The sequence below is a fragment of the Geotrypetes seraphini genome, chromosome 7 (genome assembly GCF_902459505.1).
Source record: "Geotrypetes seraphini chromosome 7, aGeoSer1.1, whole genome shotgun sequence".
Lineage (NCBI taxonomy): Eukaryota > Metazoa > Chordata > Amphibia > Gymnophiona > Dermophiidae > Geotrypetes > Geotrypetes seraphini.
In genome coordinates, this window is record NC_047090.1 from 78,515,488 (window position 1) to 78,540,734 (window position 25,247).

At 39.8% G+C, this 25,247-nt stretch overlaps 1 protein-coding gene across 2 annotated transcripts in view; it reads left to right on the top strand.

Annotated features, from left to right (window-relative positions):
• AQR (aquarius intron-binding spliceosomal factor) overlaps positions 1–25,247 on the top strand; it is a 266,639-nt gene that overhangs the window by 64,370 nt on the left and 177,022 nt on the right. For both annotated transcript variants that reach the window (XM_033951821.1, XM_033951822.1), the window contains exons 12-13: positions 7,391–7,504; positions 24,238–24,341. In XM_033951821.1, the coding sequence (XP_033807712.1) occupies positions 7,391–7,504; positions 24,238–24,341 (218 nt within the window). The remainder of the gene's footprint in view (positions 1–7,390; positions 7,505–24,237; positions 24,342–25,247) is intronic.

The following is a 25,247-nucleotide window of genomic DNA, read 5'->3' on the forward strand; positions in this document are numbered from 1 at the left end:
GGTCTGCTCTGTCTTTATTTTGTTGTTGTTATTTTTGGGTATTTTTGCTGTTGGTCTTTGGATTTTTGCTGTGTGGCTTCAGTGCTTGGAGGTCCCCTTCTTGGACTTACTACATCGGGGAAAGGTTGCAGTCCTGTGTGGGTGGACAACAGCTCCCAGGCTAATCTCTCCTAGTACCTATGGAGCAAGCCTGCTTTGTCTCCCTTCCAGAGCTCGGAGTCTGTCCATGGGAGCTGCTCGCCTGCTGATTCATCAGAGGCTTGAGCGCAGGTTGTGGGGCCACTTGTATAACAACCCTTTGGGTAACAAGGAACTGACTACAAAGTTTCTTCCCCCAACAAGACTTGTGGATTTCCAGGTTTGGGAGTCCGTGGTCAGAGTCCGCCATTCTGAGGATCTCCATTGAAGACTTGTATTTGGCTATCTTTAAAGCAGAAATCCTTTCTCTATAGGCAGTCTGCTGAGAACTGACAGGCATCAGAAGTCACAGTGAACGCTCCCATTATTGCCTAGGGGAAAATTGGGGGGGGGGGGTTCCTGAATTTTGTTTTTAAGTTTTTCTGAGGTTAGGATGAGGTTCTCCTTCCTCTAAAATCACTACAGTATTTTTAATTTTTTGTTTTATCTCTACCAGCCTGTTTTTTGCACGAATTTACTAACAGTGACCACTGGATGTTTAGTGATCTTTTTTAATCTTCCTTTTTTCTGCCTCAAAGCCACTCATTTTGCCTAGAGATCACCTGTCATGGATGCCCCAGGTCATTCTATCCCCAGATCCTGCGTTTTTTTGTGCTGGTTGAGGAGCAGCCATGTTCCACATTCTATGAGGCACGAGAGGAGCTTCAGGCTCGGCCCCTATTCAGTCCTCCAAGGCTTTGGAACCCCAGAAATCCTGCAGGTTCTGGTCTAAGGGGCATAAATCCTGCTCAGAAGGTCTGAGCAGCGAAGGGGCAAAGCACAAGCACGTAGTGGCAGCCTGAACTCCTATTTCCCAGTCTGGGGTCATACGAGGAGCCTAGGATCCTCAAAGGTAAGGCTTTTCTGATATTGTCAGGTTTTTATGGAAAGCCTGCTTAACAGGACCGGGAAGCACTGCGTTGCCTACAGGCACAACGGCTCCACCTTGGGGGGGGGGGGGATCCATCTCCCAAGCAAGTGTCTCCGTCTCATACCACACTTGATCCTAGTGTCATTGACCCTTTGGAGTAGAACTGGGATGATTAGAAGTCTCCTGCCATGCCTTTATCGTCACATGTTTCTTCTATGGATGATTTAAGGATCCCTGATGGAGTCCAGTTGTCAGGAGTGGCAGTGGATCACTGTGATCCCTCAGTGTGTTGCCTTTTCAAATCAGCTTCCGTTTCCCATGTCATTTGACACCCTCTCTACAGTGAAGCTCTATGCCCAGCAACCCTCCATCTCACAGTGCTCCGTTATGTGTAACACTAATGCACAACATAAGAACATAAGAAGTTGCCTCCACTGGGTCAGACCAGAGGTCCATCTCGCCCAGCGGTCCGCTCCCGCGGCGGCCCATCAGGTCTGTGACCTGTGAAGTGGTTTCAGACCTACCTCAACCTATAACCTACCTCAAGTTTTATCTGTACCCCTCTATCCCCTTATCCTCCAGGAACCTATCCAAACCCTCCTTGAAACCCTGTACAGAGTTCTGGCCTATCACTTCCTCCGGAAGCGCGTTCCATGTGTCCACCTCCCTCTTGGTAAAAAAGAACTTCCTAGCATTTGTTCTAAACCTGTCCCCCTTCAATTTCTCCGAGTGACCCCTAGTGTTTGTGGCTCCCCTCAGTTTGAAGAATATGTCCTTATTTACTTTCTCTATGCCCTTTAGGATCTTGAAGGTTTCTATCATGTCCCCTCTAAGTCTCCTCTTCTCCAGGGAGAACAGCCCCAGCATTTTTAGCCTGTCAGCGTATGAAAAATTTTCCATACCTTTTATTAGTTTAGTCGCCCTCCTCTGCACTCCCTCTAGTACCGCCATGTCCTTCTTGAGGTACGGTGACCAGTATTGGACACAGTACTCCAGGTGCGGGCGCACCATTGCGCGATACAGCGGCATGATGACATCCTTCGTTCTGGTTGTAATACCTTTTTTGATGATGCCCAGCATTCTGTTTGCTTTCTTTGAGGCTGTTGCACACTGCGCCGATGGTTTCAGTGATGTGTCAACCATCACCCCCAGATCCCTTTCAAGGTTACTTACCCCTAGCAGTGTTCCCCCCATTTTGTAGCTGAACATCAGGTTCTTTTTTCCTACGTGCATGACCTTGCATTTCTCTACGTTAAAACTCATTTGCCACTTTTTTTGCCCAGTCTTCCAGTCTCGTTAGGTCCCTTTGCAGCTCTTCACAGTCTTCCATGTTTCTAACCCTGCTGCAGAGTTTGGTGTCATCAGCAAATTTGATAACCTCACATTTTGTCCCCGTCTCTAGATCGTTGATAAATATATTGAACAGTAGAGGTCCCAGCACCGACCCCTGTGGAACTCCGCTCGTGACCCATTGCCAGTCTGAGTATTGGCCCTTTACTCCAACCCTCTGTTTCCTGCCCGCCAACCAGTGTTTGATCCATTGGTAGATATCTCCTTGCACCCCGTGGTTCCACAGCTTTTTAAGTAGCCGTTCGTGAGGTACCTTGTCGAAAGCTTTTTGGAAGTCAAGGTAAATGATGTCTATGGATTCCCCCTTATCCATCTGGCTGTTTATTCCCTCAAAGAAGTACAGCAAGTTCGTGAGGCATGACCTTCCCTAGCAGAAGCCATGCTGGCTTGCCTTCAGTTGTCCATGTGTTCGCAGATTGTGTCCTTTACCATTGCTTCCATCATCTTTCCCAGAACCGAGGTCAAGCTCACAGGCCTGTAGTTTCCCGGGTCACCCCTTGATCCCTTCTTAAAGATGGGCGTGACATTTGCTATTTTCCAGTCCTCTGGGATCTCCCCAGTTTTTAGGGTGAGGTTACATATTTGGCGAAGTGTCTCTGCTATTTCGTTTCTCAGTTCTTTTATTACCCTTGGGTGGATGCCGTCCGGGCCCGGTGATTTGTCGCTCTTCAGTCTGTCTATCTGTCTGAGGACATCTTCTTTGCTTACCTCTAGTTGTACCAGCCTTTCGTCGTGATCTCCGTTTATAATCACCTCGGGTTCTGGGATATTGGATGTGTCCTCTCTGGTGAAGACTGACAAAAAGAATTTGTTTAACCTTTCTGCTATCTCTTTTTCCTCCTTAATCGCTCCTTTCCTGTCTCCGTCGTCCAGTAGTCCCACTTCCTCTCTGGCTGGTTGTTTCCCTTTTACATACCTGAAAAAGGGTTTGAAGTTTCTTGCTTCTCCCGCCGGTCTTTCCTCATATTCTCTCTTTGCTTTCCTGACCTCTCGATGGCATTCTTTCTGGTGTCTTTTGTGCTCTTCCTGGTTTTCCTTTGTTGGTTCCTTTTTCCATTTCTTGAAGGATGATTTCTTGTCACTTATCGCCTTTTTAACTGCAGTTGTTATCCATGCTGGGTTTCTAGTTCGATTATTTTTGCACCCTTTCCTAAACCTTGGGACGCACTGGTCTTGTGCCTCAAGCACTGTGCCTTTAAGCAGTGCCCAGGCTTCCTTTATGGTCTTCACCTTCCCTGAGCTGTTGCTGAGCTTTTTACCTACCATTTTCCTCATGTCCTTGTAGTTTCCTTTTCTGAAGTTGAGTGCTATCGTTGTGGTTCTTTTCACCTTTGATGTTCCCATGTTTAATTTGTACTGGATCATGTTGTGATCGCTGTTTCCTAATGGTGCTATTACCACCACTTCCTTTGCGGGTCCCTCTAGCCCGTTGAGGATTAGGTCTAGAGTGGCATCCCCTCGCGTCGGTTCCGTGACCAGCTGCTCCATGAAACAGTCCCTTATCACCTCTAGGAATTTAGTTTCTCTCGTGCAATTTGAGAGCCCAATGTCCCAGTCTATTCCTGGATAGTTGAAATCCCCCATAATCACCACCCTTCCATTTTTGCACATCTGCCTCAGTTCGGCCTCCAGGTCCAGGTCGTTTGCTTCTGGCTGTCCTGGTGAGCGATAGTACAGTCCCAGTTTGATGTCAGCTCCCTCCCCTCCTGTCAGCTTAACCCATAGTGACTCCAGACTGTCTGCCCTTATTGTTGTTTCTGTTCTGGATGAAGGAATGGAGTCCTTTATATACAGTGCTATTCCTCCCCCCTTCTTGTGTGCCCTGTCCCTCCTGTAGAGCTTGTACCCTGGCAGTGCCACATCCCATTTGTTGTCCTCTGCCCACCATGTCTCTGTGATTCCTATTATGTCTAGGTCCTTATTTCTGGCTATAACTTCTAGCTCCCCCATTTTAGTCCTTAGGCTCCTAGCATTCGTATATAGGCAATTTAAGTCCCAGTTTGTTACCTTTTCTTTTGGATCTACTCTTGATTTGATGCTCCTGTTGGTCTCCTCACGGGCTGCCTCCTCACGGTCTGCCTCCTGTGATGTGTCTATCCCGTCCTCTGCCCGCTTCTTTGCTCTTTGATAGCCCTCTGGTTCCGGCTGTTTCCTCCTTGTCTTGCTCTTTAGCTCTGATTTCCTCTCGGGTCCCCGTACTGCATCTTTGGGTTTATATCCATAAAGTGTCCATTTTGTCTCTAGCCCACTATCACCATTTGTCTCTAGTCCACTATCACCATTTGTCTCTAGTCCACTATCACCAATTCCTGTTTCAGTATCCTTGCTCGATACTGTGGTCCGATGTGTCGAGGTCAGATCGACTGTCAGCTTTCCCCCTGTTATCAGTTTAAAGTCATGTCTATGCAGGTCTGGATGTTTCGTGCCAGCATCCTCGTCCCAGCCGTGCTCAGATGCAGTCCGTCTCTCCTGTAGAGCTTGTTTTTCCCCAGGAAGGTCGACCAGTTCCGTACAAACAACCTTTTTTCCTGCTCATCCAGACATCACCTCCTTAGTCACTAACCAATGGGAGTTGCCCGACAGCTATCTAAAGGTGGCCAAAGCTATTTCTATTCTCTATCCTATGCTGTTTGTACCGCCTACGGTGGACTCTGCGGTAGTACAAGTGACCAAGTGTACTTCCCTTCCTAGTGAGGGTGGAGTGATGCTAAGAAACGCACAGGACCATAAGGTACATGTGGTCCTTAAGACAGTTTGAAGTTCTGGCTTTGTGTATCAAAGCTGTAGCAGCTGCCGCCTTTGTGACAGAGGCCTGTCATACCAGATTGTAGACTAGTTCCTTGGAGCTTGGGGACGCCTGTCCCCACATGTTTAAGGAGGGATGCTTTTTATGACATCAGCAGAGTCCTGAGTAACATTGCAGTTTACCCCGTTTCTGCCTGCCGAATGTTCTGGATCAGACAATGGGCAGATTACTCAGCCTCCAAGGCTACTCTCAGCAGATTACCTTTCAAGGGGCAGATGCTTTTTGGCAAAGAGCTAGATGACCTCATGGCCAGTATGGTAGATCGCCGTCCCAAATCCCTCCCAGACAGCAGGAGCCATTGTTCTGTTAGGGGTGGTAGAGGCAGTTTTTGTGCTAGGAGATTCAAACATTTTCTTCTGCTTAACGCTTCTCAGAGGCCCTTTCAGGGGTCCAGACAGCTTTAGTAGTTACAAGCACCAGCAACTCACGGGTTCTAGGAAGCGACAGTGACACCAGATCGGCAGGCGGCTATCATCTTTCTGGAAGGAATGGGAAAAGATTTTGTCCAACCATTGGATGGAAGGGTTACTCGGAGGTTGTGGTTATAACTCCTTAGAGCAAAGAAGCCCGAGACAGTTGTGGCTTATGCTAAGACCTGGAAGACCTTCTAGTTATAGTGTGGAGGTGGAGCCTGAGTGGGCTCCCATCTCAATGATCCTTGCATTGCTACAAACCAGCCTTAAAAAGGGCCTGACGGTTTCGTTTCTCAAAGTGCAGATAGCCAGTATCTCATGCTCTAGGGCTCAGAGAGGCCTGCAGTATCTGGCATCTCACCCAGATGTCACTTGGTTTTTGAAGGGGGGCTCTCAGATTGTGACCCCCCCTTGCGCAGATCGTTCCTGTCTAGAGACCTCATTGTGGTCCTGAAGGGCCTGTCCAGTGCTCTGTTTAAACCTCTGACAGAAGCTTCCCTATTGGATTTTGGATTTTACAGTTAAGACAATATTTATGATTGCTATAGTCTCGGTGAGAAGGATTTCAGAGTTACAGGCCCTCTTGTGTATGTAAACCTTTCTCTGTTTTATGGAGTTTGGTTTGTTTCTCTGCGCACAGTACCTTCCTTTCTTCCGATGGAAGTTTCTGCCTTCCATGTCAATCACGAGATTCGTTTACCTGCTTTTCACTCTACAGGTTTAGTGAAGCAGGATAGACTTTTGCGGAGGCTAGATGTGCGCAGAATCCTGCTTATCTATCTGGAGAAGACTAATGATTTTTTCATACTTTCTGATCATCTTTTTGTGCTGCTGACCATTGCCAAATGGATTTGCATGGCAATTTTGTCTTCCTATATTGCCTGCAGGAAACAGTCCTCTATCTCGATCACAGTATATTCGACAAAAGGTGTAGCAGCTTCTGGGCACAGTCTCGCCTGATTAAATTTGTAGAGCAGGTACTTGGTCTTCTTTCCAAATCTTTACAAGGTTCTACAGAGTGGATGTGACAGCTCAAGAGGATGCCACTTTTGGGTCCTCAGTTTTGCAGGCAGGCTCACCTGCCCCTCCCTTGATGTCTGGCATTGCTTTGTTATGTGAACTAAAGTATGCACTCCTGTGTATCTGTAACAGAATGAAAGATTAGGTTCTTACTTTGATAATCTTGTTTTTGTTAATATAAAAAGGAGTCCATACAGCCCACCCTGTGCAAACTTGATTTGCCTGATTCTGCCTCGGATTTAGTCAGTATCATCTCAAGACCTCTTCTACTATATGTAAGATTGAATAGAGACATTTCTACAGGAACAGAAGGCTCCCAATTCCCTTTCCCTTGGGAGAGTTCTCTAGCCCCTACTAGTTGCACTTACAGGCTTGTTACTAGCTACTCATGTGCGGGATTTATTGTTTACTGTTTGCTTGTTAAATGTTTATTATTCTAATTTCCTAAGTTTCAGAGCAGAACTGAATATGTATGTTACCGGGTTAGCTCCGCATACCCCTCTTTCTCTTTTCTTCTGTTTCATTGGAGTTCGATTGCTTTGGTACCAATTGGAGGGAGCTGTTCTCCACTGCATAATGGGAAGAGTTCAAGATCTTAAAGTGCCGACACCCTTCTGCAAATTTCTGGTTAATGGGAATCAACAGCTAAAATATGGATTCCTGTGTACATTAACAGAAATAAGATTATTGAGGTAGGATTAGAACAAAAGATTAAGTTCTTTTCTGCTGTGCTGATATTGATTAATCTCTCAGCTTTTAGAAATGCTAAAGTTCTACACGGGTTTTGAAATTAATGATCAGACAGGAAATGCATTGACTGAGAATGAGATGACCACGATACACTATGACAGAATTACTTCTTTACAGGTAAGACTGTATGCTTATTTGGAAAAAGCTTGTTAGAACTCCTGAAGAGTTTGACAGAAAGTTTGACAGAAAGACTGAAGTAGAGCTATAACAGGGAAGAGGAAATCCATCCAAGGCTATTAAGGCCTGAATGTAGTTAAGATGTAGTACTTTACTTCAGTGCACAATGTTAGAACACACATGCTGAAACTGTTTATTTTTTACACTTAATTCAGTAAACTAATGGCATGCAAATTTACCATAATGTTAAAAACTATGCTTTGTTAGAAAAAAGAAATTGTGCGTAGCATGGCAGTAATATGAGGCATTTGTTGCATCAGGAATAAATATCTCCCATCCTTCCTGTCAGAACATAAGCAGAGATTGGCTCATTCACTGTCAGAAAAGGGAATGAAAATCCAAAACTTGCACTTCCCAGATTTCTTCTTCCACCCACCCTGCAAAAATTTCCCTGATAGTCCAGTGGACCCCAAACTACTGATCTTCTCCTCCAGTAATACCACAAAAAATCCCTGGTGGCCTGTGGTCCGTGGCTCCTGATCTCCCACCTATCAGAGGAACTCTGCTTAGGCGCCCATGGGTATTTATATTGGGGTTGGGGGGAAGGGTGAGAAGTGCAAAGAGATCACCAGACTGGGACAGAGAAGTGTGTTCTCAGGGATCAGAGCCATTAGACTATTTGAAAAATCTTTGTGAAGGAGATTGGGGAGTTGGGAGTCCAGTGGCCACCTGGACCACCAAGGATATATTTGGAGGCAGAGGTTCACGAGTCACTTGGGCACTTCACTTTAGATGTTCTCTTTGCACTCATGCTGCATCTTTATGCCATCCTGAACTGGTGTAAAGATTTCCATAACATCCCTCTAGACCAGTGGTCTCAAACTCAAACCCTTTGCAGGGCCACATTTTGGATTTGTAGGTACTTGGAGGGCCGCAGAAAAAAATAGTTAATGTCTTTATTAAAGAAATGACAATTTTGCATGAGGTAGAACTCTTTATAGTTTATAAATCTTTCCTTTTGGCCAAGTCTTAATAATAATATTGTCATTTATAGCTAAAGAGACATATGATCAAGAAACTGTTTTATTTTACTTCTGTGATTATGATAAACATACCAAGGGCCTCAAAATAGTACCTGGTGGGCCGCATGTGACCCCCGGGCTGCGAGTTTGAGACCACTGCTCTAGACTGGCACAGATGGGTGTTACGCACGTCTACCAGCAGATAGAGACTGAGAATCACTGAGCTTCAACTTACCGTATAAGTGAGCTAATGCAGTCCCATGAAAGCCAGTCAGTTCTCTATTTCACCAGATGGTAGAAATGATAAGCCTGTGTAGTCTCTCCCTTAGGGAAGTTTTTTTTTGAGGAGTCAGTGTTCCTGGCTGTTTTGAGGTGATTGAAGGGTGAAGTGCTTCTCTATAACTCTTTCTTGCTCCCTGGCTATTGGACTGGAGCTGAGTCATGTGGGAGGCTCTTTCTGCCCCAGAAGTATCAAACTTGGGTGGCCGAGTTCCTCCCCACCAGATCGTTGGGTATTAAAAAAAAAAAAAAAAGGCCTCGGCTAATTTGCTCTGCTTGAAAACAGATGGCTGGTCTAGAGAGCTGAGGGGTCTGCCTGTTACAGTTTGTTTAAAAAAAAAAAAAAAATACAAAAAAAACCTTTGTTTACAAGCCTTGCTGTCTGGTCCTTGCAGTTCTATATGGGGAATCTCCATAATCTTTTTTTTAGGCTTGCTGGCTTCAGTCTTTCCTCCGTGTGGTTTTTTTGTTAAGAGGGTGTAAAAATGAGCAGTCAGAAGCAGAAGCACTCCGGGACCTATCGGTTACCAGACCTTGGATGCGGCTGGTGTCTGCTTTTTCTGTGCTGGTTGAAAACTCTTGACTTTGTCGGCAGTTGCTGCAGTGTCTGAGCAGGTGCGACAGTTGGGTTCCTCATGTGAAGATTTGGCTGAAGCGCGTTCAGATGCAGATCTGACTTTGCCAGCAGCTCCTATTTTGGTGGGAACCGAAGCCATTTTGAACACCACAAGTGCTGCCACCTTTTCAGGGCCTGCTTCGGTTTCTAGTTTTCCACCGCAGCTGGAGTTTGTCTTCCTCTCTTTCTTCTCAGGACAGCCTAAGATTGCCTATTACCTCAGGAGTGGATTTTCTCACTATTTATGTTGGCTATGTATAAGGCCTTCTGTCTTTGCAGGTCTGGGGGGGAGGGTCTGTTTCTCCGTCTTCTGAGGGGAGTGCTTCTGGATTATTAGCCTTTTCCACAGAAGCGGAGGCGTTTGAATTGAGAGGAGGATGACTCCATAGATTAGGAGGCGGAAGTAGTAGGGGATTGGGTGGTGGAGGACAATGGAGACTTTCTAAGGCAAGAGCTCCCTTCTGGGAAGGAAGATTTCCCCCAGGTGAAGATTCTTCTGTGGTTAGGATCTTTCACCTAGAGGAGTTGCAGGAGCACATTTCTCAGGTCTCATTCATCTTGAAATTTGAGGAGATGCCCAAGGAAATTCCACGCACAATGGATCCGCTTCTGAAGGGCATTCAGCAGTCCTCTTGCTCCTTTCCCATGTGCTAAGACATCTTGGATGTCATTCAGTGGCAATGAAATTATCTGGATGCTCCTTTCAGCATGGCGCAGTCGATGGTTTGGCTTTACCTGATTCCAAAACAGAATAGAGAGTCCTTGAAGCCTCCCATAGTGAACTCTGTAGTTTCTGCCATAACCAAGAAAAATATGGTTGTGTCCTGAGGAACTGTCAAGATAAAGACTTTACTCAAACAGAGCTTTGATGTGAGAGAACTTGCAGTTCAAGCTGACATTTGTGGAGGCTTAGTAGCTAGGGTCTGTTTTCATTGGGCTGAGAGGGAAGGGAAAGCAGTTTACATGCAAGTACTTTTCAAGCATTTTCCCTATCTGTCCTGATAGGCTCACAGTCTGTCTAATGTATCTGTTTCTGTTTTGGTTTTTTATTCATTTTTCATATAACAACAAGTGTATCACATAAATTTATAAATTTATGTCTAATGTATCTGGATAGAGATTCGGTTGATTGGAATTTGGTGGATAAGAAGGTGGCCAAACTTGAAATAGGTTCATCCTTCCTCTCAGATGTTCTGTATGAGTTTTTTATTTCTAAATTTGTGGCCTGGAGAGTGGCTGCTAGATGTTCATTGTGTCTAAGAAGTTGGCCAATGGATGCAGCCTCCAAATCTAAGCTTAGCAAGTTTCCCTTCAGGGGTTCCCTTTTGTTTGGGGACAAACTAGATAAGGTTGTTATGAGTCTCAGATAATCTAAGGTTCCTCAGCTTCCAGAGGACAGGCCTCGTTTGGCAGGCAGGTAGAGGTCAGTTCTTGAGTTTAGGAGATATAGACTGGGCAAAAGGGGTGCTCCTCAGTGTAGTCAGTTCTTTCAACAAGTGCAGCCCTTTAAAGGGGGGGGGGTGCGGGACTCTGGTTCCTCTGCATCCCTCTCGGGGCATGCTGCCCAATGAAAGTGTGGGGGCCCACCTTCTGATCCTTGTAGAAACAAGACTGAGAGATTTCTATCAGGGGAGAACCCAAGTTACCTCATCAGCGGGTGCTCGATGTGGTCCAAGAAGTTTACGCCCTAAAATTTACTCTTCCCTTGCAAGGCGCCTTCATGGAGTCTCCCTGTTGAACCCGCTGGAAGGTCAGGGATGTCAGGAATACTCTTCAAAGGCTCATAGATTTGAAAGCAGTGATTCCGGTCCCTCTAGAAAAGAGAGGGCTCAGTCATTACTCCATCTATTTTATAGTTCCCAAGTAAGAAGTGTCCTTTTGTTCTATCCTAGATTTGATGGGTGAATCAAGCGCTTCGGGTACCTTCCTTCCACATGGAGACCTTGCGCTTTTTCATCGCAGTGCAGCCAGGAGAATTCCTTACGTATCTAAATCTGATAGAAGCCTATTTGCATATTCTGATTCATCAAGCTCATCAGAGATTCCTTCGTTTTGCTGTTTTAGGATGACATAAATTTTGTGTGCTCCCCTTTGGCCTGGCCAATGCTCCTTGCACCTTTAAGAAGGTGATATTAGTGATAGTTCTTTGCAAGGAACTTATTCTAGTGCATCCTTATTTTGGATGACTGGCTCATGCAGGCAAAATTGTTTTAGGAGAGCATCCAGGTTACCCAGAGAATGGTACTGCTTTTTTAGTCATTGGGCTGGGTAGTCAACCTGGCCAAGAGTCATCTCCATCCATCGCAGACCCTAGAATATTTGAGGGTATTTTTCAACACCAGAGTAAGCTGGATTTTTCAGCAACAGACAAGAATCTGCAAGCTGCAGTCTCAGATGTGGTCCCTGCTTTGAGCAAGGAATCCTCAGGCTTGAAAATATTTGCAGTTTCTGGGGTCCATGGTTGCGTCTCTGTAAATTGTTCAGTGGACTAGGGCCCAGACATGGCCGCATCAGTTGACTGTTCTTTCCAAGTGGTCTCCGCATTCGCAGGACTTGGATGCTCGGCTTCCTCTCAGCTTGGCTAGTGGAGCTTCATCTTTTGGGAGGGATGAGTCTATATCATCCTCACTGGACTCTAGTCATCACAGATGCCAACTTGGCCGGTTGGGGAGCCCACTATGCAGATCAGGTGGCACAGAGTTGTTGGTCAGAAGTCTGCTGGTCAATCAGTGTCCTGGAGAACAGAGCAATTTGGTTGCCATTGATCTCCTTTCTGGGGATTCTGAGGGACAAAACGGTTTGTGTGGTGTACAATGCCATGACAGTGGCTTATGTGAATCACCAGAGGCACCAAAAGTCCCTCAGTGGCCTGAGAGACAGCTTTTCTCATGTCTTGGATGGAATGTTATCTGGAGGACTTGTCTGCTGTGCATATGGCAGGAATTGTCAACGTTTAAGTGAGCTGTCTAAGCAGAAATTTCCTGGATCCAGGGGAATGGCAACTAAAGTTGCAAGTTTTTCACCTCATTGTGAGCAAATGGGGGCTACCAGTCATGAATCTGATGGCAACATCTTCCAACACACAAGTTCTTCCTTTCTTCAGCAGGCAAAAAGACAAGCGAGCTGAAGGTGTAGATGCTCTAGTATAGTCTTGTATCATCAAATGTAAGAATTAATCTAGTATAGTCTTGGCCATTACAGAGTCTTTATTTATTTATTTATTTAAACATTTATTACTTGTGCCATCCTCTTGTTCTATGCGAGTTACATAATTTCATTCATAATTAAAATACAGACAAAATGTTGCGCATACTATACAACAAATCTGCAAATCAACTGCCCACTAATCACACTTATCATACCAAAGAAATCATGAAGAAAGATAATGTCTAAATAACTCAGTCTTCAATAATTTCTTAAATTTAGAAAGGTTGACATTTTCTTTACTTCGAGGTAAAGTATTCCACAACACAGTTGAACTGGTATCATAGATCGATGTCAAGTCCCTGATTTCATTTGTCTCAAGGAGGGCACGTTCAAACAGAAGTGTTTTTCTGAAAGCAATTTCCTAGAAGGCTGATACTTACTGAAAAGACAACTAACTGCCAATGGACAGTGTGTATGAACCAATTTATAAATCAGACAAAGCACCTTGAATTCGATTTGAGCTTCCTCGATTTTGCTTCCAGTCCTGGGTGATCATTCAGGGTGAGAGGAGCAGAAGCAATTGCATGTCTGGACCTGAAGCAAAATGGACCGATTCACATAAAAAAGCAACACCACCTTGGGAAAAAAAGAAGGAACCAACATGAGCAGTACTTTTTCCTTAACATCAAGAAAGGTTCTTGACAGAATAGAGCCTATAACTCCAAAATGAAATGCGCCAAAGACAACGCCACCAGAAAAAAATGCCTTCAGGGTGAGATTCCTCAAAGTACAACTGAATAACTGCTCAAAAGGAGCTCCCACCAAGTCTGACAACACCAAATTGAGATCCTATGATGGAACAGAGGGCTGGACAGGAGAGCGAATAAGCAAACCCCTCTAAGGAAGTAGATCACATCAAGAAGAGAGGATAAAGGCCGACCACGGATAGAACTTCAAAATAGGATGGCTGGACCTTTAGAGAAGATTAGGCAAGACCTGCTGTCTTAAGACGCGCTTCAAAAATTCCAGAATGTTTGGCAATGAAGCTCTTAAAGAAACAGTCTGACGGTCAGCACACCAACTCTCAAAGATACACCAAACTTGCACATAAGTGAGCAAAGTCTATCTTTTTTGAGCACATCAGAGTAGAAATAACAGAGACAGACTAACCCATTTTGGTCAAACACACCCTTTCCAGAGCCAATCCATAAGTGAGAATTGACCCAGATCGACCATTCCCAAGGGTCCCTGAGACAAGATATCCTCTCAGACCAGAAGGTGGAAGGGCTTCTCTACTAGCAACCGCATCAGGTCACCATACCATGGTTTTCATGGCTAATCTGCCACCAGCATCTCTAGACTGGGATGCCTCTGGAGTCAGTGAATGACTGCCAATCAAAGGCCATGATGATTGTGGAAAAACTGAAATCGACAAGTTAAAAAGTGATAAATCGCCTGGATCGGATGGTATAAATCCCAGGGTACTAAAAGTACTCAAACATGAAATTGCTGGCTTGCTGTTAGTGATCTGTAACCTGTTGATAAAATCGTCTGAAGATTGGAGGGTGGCCAGTGTTATGCCGATTTTTAAAAGGGGTTCCAGGGGAGATTCGGGAAATTACAAAACAATAAGCCTGATTTTAATGCCGGGCAAAATGGTGGAAACGATTATAATAAATAAAATTGTGGAACACGTAGACAAACATGAGTTAATGAGTCAGAGTCAGCATGGGTTCAGCCGAGGGAGAAATTTTCAGAAAGCTTTTGATAAAGTTCCTCTTGAGAGACTCCTGAGAAAATTAAAGGATCATGGGATAGGTGGCAAAGTTCAGTTGTGGATTAGGAATTGGTTATCAGTGGCTTGGAGCGCGCACGATATGGCAGCTTAACCGCAGCGCTCCCGTATCCAGGCAACAAACGGAAAAAAAATAAAACTTTCACTTTGTCTAATCGCTATAAAAAATACATAAAACAACGTCGGAAATGGCAAGTATGAAGCAGGGAAAATCTGAAAAACCTTCAACATCGGGAATATCAGCAAAAAGAACAAAAGTAACTCCCCTGTCACCATCGAGTGTGCCGTTCCCGATGGAAACTGAAGAACTCACTGAAAAGTCCGATATTATGACTGAACTGTTCAAAATAAAACTGATGCTGACTGAAAATGCCAATAAAATCTCTGAAGTTAAAGAAGAACTTCTCAACATGAAACAAGAGATCCAAACCGAAAGACAGAGAATGGCAGTGATGGAAGAAAAAATGGAGAAATTTGAATCCTTCACACAAGAATATGATAAAGATAAAAAAGAAGTAGCAGCTTTAAAAAATCAATTGGTGGATATGGAAAACCGAGGAAAAAGAAAGAACATCAGAATTTTAGGGCTGGCTGAAAATATTGAAGGGGGAGATCCTGTACAATTCTTGGAAAATCTTTTACCTAAACTGCTTCAGCTCAATTCAAAATGGCCGTTAGAAATAGAAAGAGCCCACAGAATCCCCATAAGAAAGCCAGTAAACCAGGCTGCTCCAAGACCTTTGATATTCAAGGTATTAAGGTACCAACATGCTCAGGAAATATTAAAAATGGCAAAAGCAAATAAAAACTTGAATTATAAAGGATCAAAACTGATTTTAGTTCCTGATTTTGCCAAATATACAGCAAATATAAGAAAACAATTCCTCACATACAGACAGCAGTTGAAAGAAAAAGGTTACATATATGGAATATATTATCCATCTACTATGAGAGTATCCAGTGGAAATAAATCCATATATTTTCAAGACCCTGCAAAACTGAAAGAATTTTTGACACAAGAAGAACCTATGTTTACATAAAAAACAGAATAAAAGGAATAATTCAGCTGAAGAAAGAAGAAAGAAGAAAGAAGAAAGAAGATGGAAAAAAGGGAACAATAAAGAAGATTATTAAAAAAAAAAAAAATAAGACATAAGAAATGTTACTAACTGGAAAAATAATTTACTGATATAATGGATGCAATAATATAATATTATTATATCAAATTAATTATTAATAAAATAATAGCATCCACATTCATTAATACTAGTGAGAAAAAAAAAAATAAAAAATTTTTTAATGATTAAAATATAAATAAATAAATTATAAAACTAATAATATTTATATAAAATATATATTTTAATCAAAATAGAGAATTTATTTAATTATATAAGTATATTAACTTATTATGATTAATGAATAATGAAAATGATTTACAATGAATTTATTATTAATAATATTGAAAGGAAATTTTGTTATTGTTATATTGAGAATAAGACTAAAAAAAAAAAAAAAAAAAAAAAAAAAGAAATATATTAATTTATTATAAAAACAATATTTTAATTCTATGTAAGAAGAATGTAATTTTATGAAATATATACAAGATAATAATTTGATTATTGAATGGATTAATTAATAAAATAAGTGTCTATTATAAAATTTATATTTAATTTAATTACTCAGTGATATTAACTTATTATGGAAAAATAATGAATTAAGTAATTGAATGGTAGATAATTAATAAAATAGGAATTCATTATAAAACTTATTTATTGATATAAAATGTATATTTTATTCAAGTATTCATTCAAATTAATTCATTATGAAGATTATCTATGAAAATGATTGAAATGTATTTATTATTAATATTAATATTTTTATAAAAATGGATATATTTAATTTACATGATGAATAACAGATATATAGAGAATAAGAGATATATTTGTAATATGTTTATTTATTAAGAATATTATATTACATGTATGCATGATATTGAATTTAATTTTATGAATCAAATATATATAATTCTCAGTAAATTTATAAATTTTATAGATTAAATGGATATAATTTTCAATTATATAAGGGTGGAAGTATAAAGAATGTATTGAAATTAGAAATATGTTTTTAAATAATATAATGAATTATTAGTTGCCTGGGGATGGAGATTTAGGTTTTGCAAGACCAATGCGTGTTCCAAATCAGAATATGATAATGGGTGGGGAGGGAGGGAAAATAATGGGTGGGATAGGAGATAAATTTTTATTGAATGTGCTAGGAACTAATCTTGTAAATTATCATAGAATATTGGTTAAAACATAATTATTAATTAGATGGATATAAAAATGTATTCGCTGAATGTCAATGGTTTAAATCATCCTATAAAGAAGAAGAAATTATTATCGTTCCTTAAAAATCAAAATGCGGACATTTACTTCATTCAAGAGACCCATCTTTCGGAAATTGAATCAAAAAAACTATCTGGAGGTTGGATTTCTAAATGTTTATTTGCACCGGCTTTAAAGAAAAAAGCTGGAGTGGCTGTTCTAATAAACAAAAAATGTAATGCAGATTTTAAATTAATTAATTATGATCCCTTAGGTAGATGGGTACATATCGAAATGGTTCTGGGAAATACAACTCTGAATTTATTCAATTTATATGCTCCTAATACGAATCAAATGGAGTTTTTTAAACAAATTCAACAATTACTTTTACCACTGGCTACATCTAATTTAATAGTAGCAGGGGATTTCAATGCTGTAATGGATCCGATTTTGGATAAAAAACCAAGTAAAGTTATGAAATCATTAGGCTTAGATAATTTGATACTATCTTGTGATTTAGTAGATATATGGCGAATTCTTCATTTTAATGATCAGGAATTTTCTTTTTGTTCTCAGGTCCATAAATCTTTTTCACGAATTGATTATATATTTGTTTCTAATAATATAGCGCAGCGTGTACTAAAAGCAATAATTGATCCCATTATAATTTCAGATCATGCTGGTGTGTGGATTAATCTTCAAAATTATGATGTTGAAAACTTTGATTCAATATGGAGATTTAATAATGATTTACTAGCGGATTCAAAATTTCTTGAAGATTTTAAAATAAAAATGCAAGAATTCTTTCAATTTAATGAATCAGATACTATTAATGCTGAGATCTTATGGGATGCTTTTAAAGCAACTATGAGAGGAAATATTATTTCATACTCAACATTTATTAATAAAAAAAAAAACAATTTATTGAGATGGGAAAGCAAATTAAATTATTAGAAAATAAATTAATTGAGAAATGGGAAAATAATACATTACAAGAAATATTAAAATTAAAAGTTAAATATAATGAGATTTCTTCTCAAATTGTGAGGAAAGACATTTTCAATAAACAAGTACAATATTATGGAAATTCAAATAAAGCTGGGAAATTATTAGCAAATTTTCTCAAAGTAAAGAAAAGAAAATCTAAGATTATTGCAATTAAAGATACACAAGGTAACACACATACCAACACAAAAGATATTATAACACAATTTCTTGATTTTTACAAAGAATTATACACTTCCAATTCTTATAAAAATAAAGAACAAGACGGATTAACTTTTTTAAATTCATATATTGGACCAAATATTCCAGATCATATAAAAGGAAGTTTAGAAGAACCTATATCTTTAAAAGAGTTAGAAACAGCATTGAAGTCTCTTAGAGTTGGATCCGCTCCAGGTGGAGATGGGTATACTGTTGAATTTTATAAATTTTTCCAAAATATCATATTACCACATCTGTTAAATTTGTATCAATATCAAATAAAGAATGAAAATATTTCTGGTACTATGGCAGAATCGATAATTATAGTCTTACCAAAACCAAACAAAGATCCTACTCTGGTTTCAAATTACAGGCCTATTTCATTATTGAATGTGGATAACAAATTAATGGCTAAAGTATTAGCATTAAGATTGGCAAAAGCTCTTCCTTTCATTATTGATGTACATCAAACAGGATTTATTGCTAAAAGACATTCATCAAATAATACTAGATTAGCATTCCACTCATTAAATTTAGCAAAAAAAATAAATGATCCAGCTTTTTTAATATCTTTAGATGCAGAAAAAGCCTTTGATAGAGTGGAATGGAAATTTATATACCAAGCTTTACAATGGTTTGGTATAGGATCCGGTTTTATTAAAATGATTCAGACATTGTATAACTCTCCTGGAGCAAGATTATATATTAACAATAATTTATCAAATAGATTTAACTTGCATAGGGGAGTTAGACAAGGATGCCCTCTGTCTCCTTTACTTTTTGATATTGTCCTAGAACCTTTATTAATTGCAATAAATAAAACTAGGGAGATAAAGGGAATATCAGTTACCAGTTTTGAATTTAAATTATCTGCATATGCAGATGATATATTATTATATTTAAGAGAACCGGAAACTACTATTCCATGTATACTTAATTTAATAGAAAAATATGGTACTTTTTCTGGATATAAAATTAATTGGAACAAATCTGAAATTCTCCCAATCAATGTTCATTGTACCAAAGGATTATTTGATCCATATTCATTTATTTGGAAAGAGGATGGAATAAAATACTTAGGAATTATGATCAAAAATACAATTGAAGATACAGTCAAAGAGAATGAAAAACTTTTATTGAAAAAAATAACAGAAATGTGTGAGCAATGGAATCCATTACATCTTTCTTGGTGGGGAAGAATTCAAACAATTAAAATGATGATATTGCCTGTGGTTTGTTACCAAATGAGTATGATTCCAATATTTTTTCAGGGGTCATTTTATAAAAAACTTAACAATGTTCTCACAAAATTTGTTTGGTGTGGGAAAAGACCAAGAATCGCTTTAGTATCATTACAAAGACCAATTATGGAAGGGGGGGTAAATTTTCCAAATTTTTATAGGTATCATCAAGCCTATATTTTAAGACAGGGTATGTATTGGATCCTCCCAGATCTTTTAGAAAATGTACCAGATTGGCTGTATTTAGAATGGCGGCTCCTGTTCCCTTTATATCCAGAACAGTTAATAACTATAACAATGCCTAAAAGATACAAAGACCACAGAATTTTATTTGACACTTGGAAAACATTGAGATACATCAGTAATCTGTCACCAGAACCTATTGCTAAATCTCTAAATCAATCAATATGGGTAAACTCCAGGATCAGAATTGGCGGATTTAAAATCGTCTGGAAACAATGGATAAATGCAGGAATACGAACATTGAATGATGTCATATCAGAAGGTTCACTGCTTAGTTTTTCACAATTGCAAAATAAATTTGGATTAAATAAAACACAATATTTTAAATGGATGCAATTGAAGCAGGCCATTCAGGCAGGGTTCCCTGAATGGAAAAATCTAAATAATCAATATAGTCTACAGGTTCTATGTTTCCAGGCGGATTTTTTGGGTCACCAAGCCGCAAAATGGTATAAATTGATATACGGATTTTTAAATAAAAAAAAGAAAACAGGTCTTAGGGATATTTGGAGTATTGAGATTGGTCAGACAATTTCTGAATCTCAATGGCCACGATTTTGGTCCTGGAGATTAAGATCTACAAAGTCAGCGTCTATGAAATCAAACATGGTTGTTCTTATTACATAGAGTGTTCTGGACCCCAACGCGCCTGCAAAAAATAGATAGTACTAGATCCAATAGATGCTGGCATTGTAAATTGGAAATAGGGACGTTAGATCATTTAATCTTTTTCTGTCCCTGTGTAAACGCATTTTGGAATTCAATTTGGCCCCAAATTAATAAGTTACTAGAGAATTATGTAGGACTCTCATATGATACCATATTATTTGGCACTGCAATGAGAACTAAGAGTCCGATATCAGCAAATAATAATAAGCTATTACTAATACTAACAGGAGTCGCCATGCAACAAATTACTCAAAATTGGAAAGATTATACCAAATTAAATTTTACGTTTTGGTGGAATTCTGTCTGTCATATTTATAAAATGGAAAGAAAATTAGCGTTACAACAAGGGAATCTTCTTAATTTCAAGAAAATTTGGCAACCATTGACTAATTATTCTAATGATTAGTTTTCTTAGCACAATGATAAAAATTATATATGAATGGGGTGGGATTTGATTAATTATTGGAAACAATTTATACAAAAAGGGGGAGGGATTTATAATTTTATGTTAATGTATAATCTTTATCATATTATATTTTAAATACTATGAATTATTAATGATAATATACTAGATATGTAATAATTAATAATATTTACTATGATTCAGATGTTGTAAGAATGGAAAATTTATAAATAAAAATTTTAAAAAAAAGGAATTGGTTATCAGACAGAAAACAGAAGGAAGGGTTAAATGGTCATTTTTCTCAATAGAGGAGAGTAAATAGTACAGTGCCCGCAGGGATCTGTACTGGGACTGGTGCTATTTAACTTATTTAAAAATGATCAAAATTTGCAGATGACACTAAACTGTTCAAAGTTGCTAAAATTTATGCGGATTGTGAAAAATTGCAAGCAGGATTTAGGAAATTGGAAGACTGGTTGTCCAAGTGGCAGATGAAATTTAATTTGGATAAATGTAAAATGATGCACATTGGGAAGAATAAACTAAATCACAGTTACCGAATGCTAGGGTCCACCTTGGGGGTTAGCGCCCAAGAAAAGGACCTGAGTGTCATCATAGAAATATGATAAAACCTTCCACCCAATGTGCGACTGCGGCCAAAAAAGCAAACAGGATGCTAGGAATTATTTAAAAAGGGATGGTTAACAAGACTAAGAATGTTATAATGCCCCTGTATCGCTCCATGGTGTGACCTCACCTGGAGTATTCCTTTCAATTCTGGTCTCCTTATCTCAAGAAAGATATAGTGGCACTACAAAAGGTTCACATTAGATCGAACAAAGATGATAAAGGAGATGGAACTCCTCTCATATGAGGCAAGACTAAAAAGGTTAGGGCTCTTCAGCTTGGAATAGAGACAGCTGAGAGGAGATATGATTGAAGTCTACAAAATCCTGAGTGGCGTAGAAGTGGATTGATTTTTCACTCCGTCAAAAATTACAAAGACTAGGAGACACACTATGAAATTACAGGGAAATACTTTTAAAACCAATAGGAGGAAATATTTTTTCACTCAGAGAAAAGTTAAGCTCTGGAACACTTTGCCAGAGGTTGTGGTAAGCGTGGCTAGCATAGCTGGTTTTAAGAAAGGTTTTTAAATTTCCTGGAGGAAAAGTCCATAGTCTGTTATTGAGAAAGACATGGGGGAAGCCACTGCTTGCCCTGGATCAGTAGCATAGAATGTTGCTACTCCTTGGATCTTGGCCAGGTACTAGGGACCTGGATTGGCCATCGTGAGAACGGACTACTGGGCTTGATGGATCATTGGTCTGACCCAGTAAGGCTATTCTTATGTTCTTGTGATGTGTGGAGAATAATGTTACTTGTCCTTGACTTGTGAATTTCAGCGCACAGATCACCTGCTTCTTTTAATTTAGATTTCTGCTTTTTGTTCTTTTGTATTATGTTACCATTTACAGTTAACTGAGTCGAGCTTCATTTGGTTATGACCCCGGACTTGGTCTATAATACTAAGTTTTAATTTAGTTTAATATGAGGATCACAAAAAGGTAAGGCAGCTTCCAAAGCTACTGTTGCTCAATGGATTAAAGAGACTGTGATATGTGTGTACTTTGGCAAGGCAAGAAGATTCCTCTGTTGGTGAAGGCTCATTCTGCCAGGGCTCAGGCTGCTTTCTGAGCCGAACATCCCTTGGTTTCTCTGTATGATATTTGTAAAGGGGCAGTTTGACCCTCACTTCATTCCTTTGGTCATCATTACAAGCTGGATGTTTTTGCACATCAATATTCCATATTTGGGGCCCAGGTCTTGGAGGCTGTTCTGCAATGGTCTCACCCATGATGGTCACTGCTTTGGTACTGCCCATCTGTGCCGGTCTAGAAGGATGATATGAAAGAAGAAATTAGGTCTGTCTTTCTAATTTGCTTTCCTTTAGTCTCTCTAGACCGGTGGAGACCCGCCCATTCTTTATTGCTGCTGTTTTGGTATCTTGGTTGGGTCAGGCCTGCAAGGGGCTGATGGTTTGGACATTCCATTGGGTTGTCTTAGCGTGAAGAGATTGGGTCAGGCATGTAAGGGCTGATGGCTCGGCCATTCCATTGGTTGTCTTAACGCGAAGAGATTGATCTATATTCAGCAGTAATTGAAAATAACTGAACAAAAAAAAAAAATTCTGAAACCAACAGACATGATTCTATTGCAGGTCATGTTTCTGTTGCCACATGATATGGTGGCTTATGGAGGGCCTGGGCTACCCTAAGGGGGATTCCCAGGGCGTTGCTGGTTTTCACTAGTAGTAAGGCAGCAACAGCTTAGACATTACCTGAAAGAGTCCTAGATTGTCCTTTACTTTTTTTTCTTGGGTTTTCTGCTTGGCTATTGACTGACTGGCTTTTCAGTGGACTGCACAGCCCACTTACAGGGTAAGTCGAAGCTCAGTGGTTCTCAGTCTCCATCTGCTGGTAGGAGTGCGAAATACCCATCTGTGCCAGTCTAGAGGGACTAAAGCAGTGGTCTCAAACTCAAACCCTTTGCAGGGCCACATTTTGGATTTGCAGGTACTTGAAGGGCTGCACAAAAAATCGTTAATGTTAACTTTTTATAGTTTATAAATCTTTCCTTTAACTGTTAAAGACCGCTGGACTAAAGGAAAGTAAATTAGCAGGTAAGACTTAATTTCTCCTCGGTGCCTCAAAAAGTAAAAGACCCTGCTAGATTTTAGTGCATTTCTTTTTACATTGGGAGGAATATTGTTTGCAGCAATTTGCATGCCCACTGTTGTTACCCTTTAGTGCAGGGGTTTTACACTGGTTTTCCCGTTCTAATCTTTATTCTTGTATTGCAGTAAGATTAGTATAATAAAACCAAGAGTAAACTTCTGTGCTAAATGGTAGCAAAATTTACAGCATAAGCCTCTAAGATGGCCTCTACCCTTCCTTTTTATTTTTATTTACATATTGTAATTAAAACTTCCCTATCCCCTAGCACCTTTTGTTTCTAACAAGTCTTAATTTGTCTTAGTCCTATTTCTACCCCCCTTTTATTTTATTTTAACTAAATCTTAAATTTTATTAGATTTTTCTAATTTTTAATATTGTCAGCCATCCAGATACATGTGATGGGCTGCTATATCAAGCCATAAATAAACTTGAAACTTGTATTGAGGGAAGGAGAATTTGGCAAGTTCAGGTTTAACAGGATGACTGTAGAAGAGCCAGACAGTCCCCAAATACTGAGAGAGGAGTGTGCATGCTTCACTAGGACAACCAATAGGAGAACATCACTGTATCTTGGTTAAAATCTAGATTACAAAGTGATTTTGTTCAAGAACAGTGTGAGTCATGTATATGAAAGAAGGGTGGGGGGCAGTCCCATCATTCTAGTCTAGAAGGATTGAACAATAGCTATCCAATATCACCATAAAAAGAGATTTTGGTATGAATGGGAATCTGCCTTTGGTATCTCTGGAGAATTATTGATTAAGTGTTTTGAGACTCTCCTTAGTTGTTGATTGATCTAAGGTTCCTTGGATGTGACACTTGATAACACAATGTTTATCTATAAACTGATTTGATGCCTGTATAAGTGATTAATCTGAGACTTCATGTGGTAACATATCTTTATGTAAGTGATTGATCTGAAGCCCCTCAGCTGATGAATCAGTTTCTCATTGTGATTGCTTTGAGATGGCTCATGTGGTAACATCATGACTTTGTAGAAGTGACTAATCTGAGGCTTCATGGATGGTAACTTAGTGTTTGGTTTCACAGAGAGCTGCTTTTGCCCATTTCCCAGAACTCTATAATTTTTCACTCTCCAATGTGGCGGCTGTGGACACTCAGGAATCGCTGTTGAAGTGCTTTGGACCTCTCAGGTACAAAACATCTCTTCCCTTGCCCTGGTGAATGGCTGATTTTATGATTTTAAAAAAATAGAATTGTAATGCACTTTGTTGGCTTGGTGGCTTCTTGTTTCTTTGTCATGTTCTTTTCTTTTCCTTCATGCTTTTCTACAACTGTCACCTCACAAAACTACTCTGCTTCATTATTCTTTCCCCCTCTGCCTCTTATTATGAACCCATTATACACAATATGCCGTCTTTCTACTTTTCTTCTTACTTACAGTATATCAAATAGCAGCCATTTTTGCTCCCTCATCTGTGTTTTTCTTTGTGTTCATCTCTTCCTCACCAGACTCGTTCAGGACTGTTGTGTATGACATCCAGTATTCTGCTTTCTAACTGAGAACAGTTTCCTCAAAGCTGCTTTAAGTTCTGTACTCTGTTTGCTAGGTGTCATTGTTAGAAGAAAGTATGCCTTTGTCACTGTGAGTGGTAATACAGCAGCACTGTCAGCGCTAGCTTGCACTAGGAGTTAGGAAGTAGGGGCAGGAATAGCGTGAAGGAGTAGGTTAATGGTTAGTACAATGGACTTAGAGCTGGGTTTAGTTTCCTTCAGCTCCTTGTGATCCTGGGCAAGTCACTTAAACTGCCTTTGCCTCCGGTACAAAATTTAGATTGTGAACCCACTAGGGACAGAGAAAGTACCTGTATGCATTATTCATTTTATTATTCTTTATTCTTGTTATACCAATTTTTTCTAACTGGCAGGTCAAAGTGGTTTACAATACTAAAACATAAATAGACAATAGGAAAGGAACTACAATTTTTATAGGAAAGAAACACACTTAAAAATAAATTTTAATAGATTTTTGTGGAGGGAGAGGGGGAAGGCTAGAGGGATAAATCCAGTAATATTCAAAAGTGACCTCAGTCTTGCTC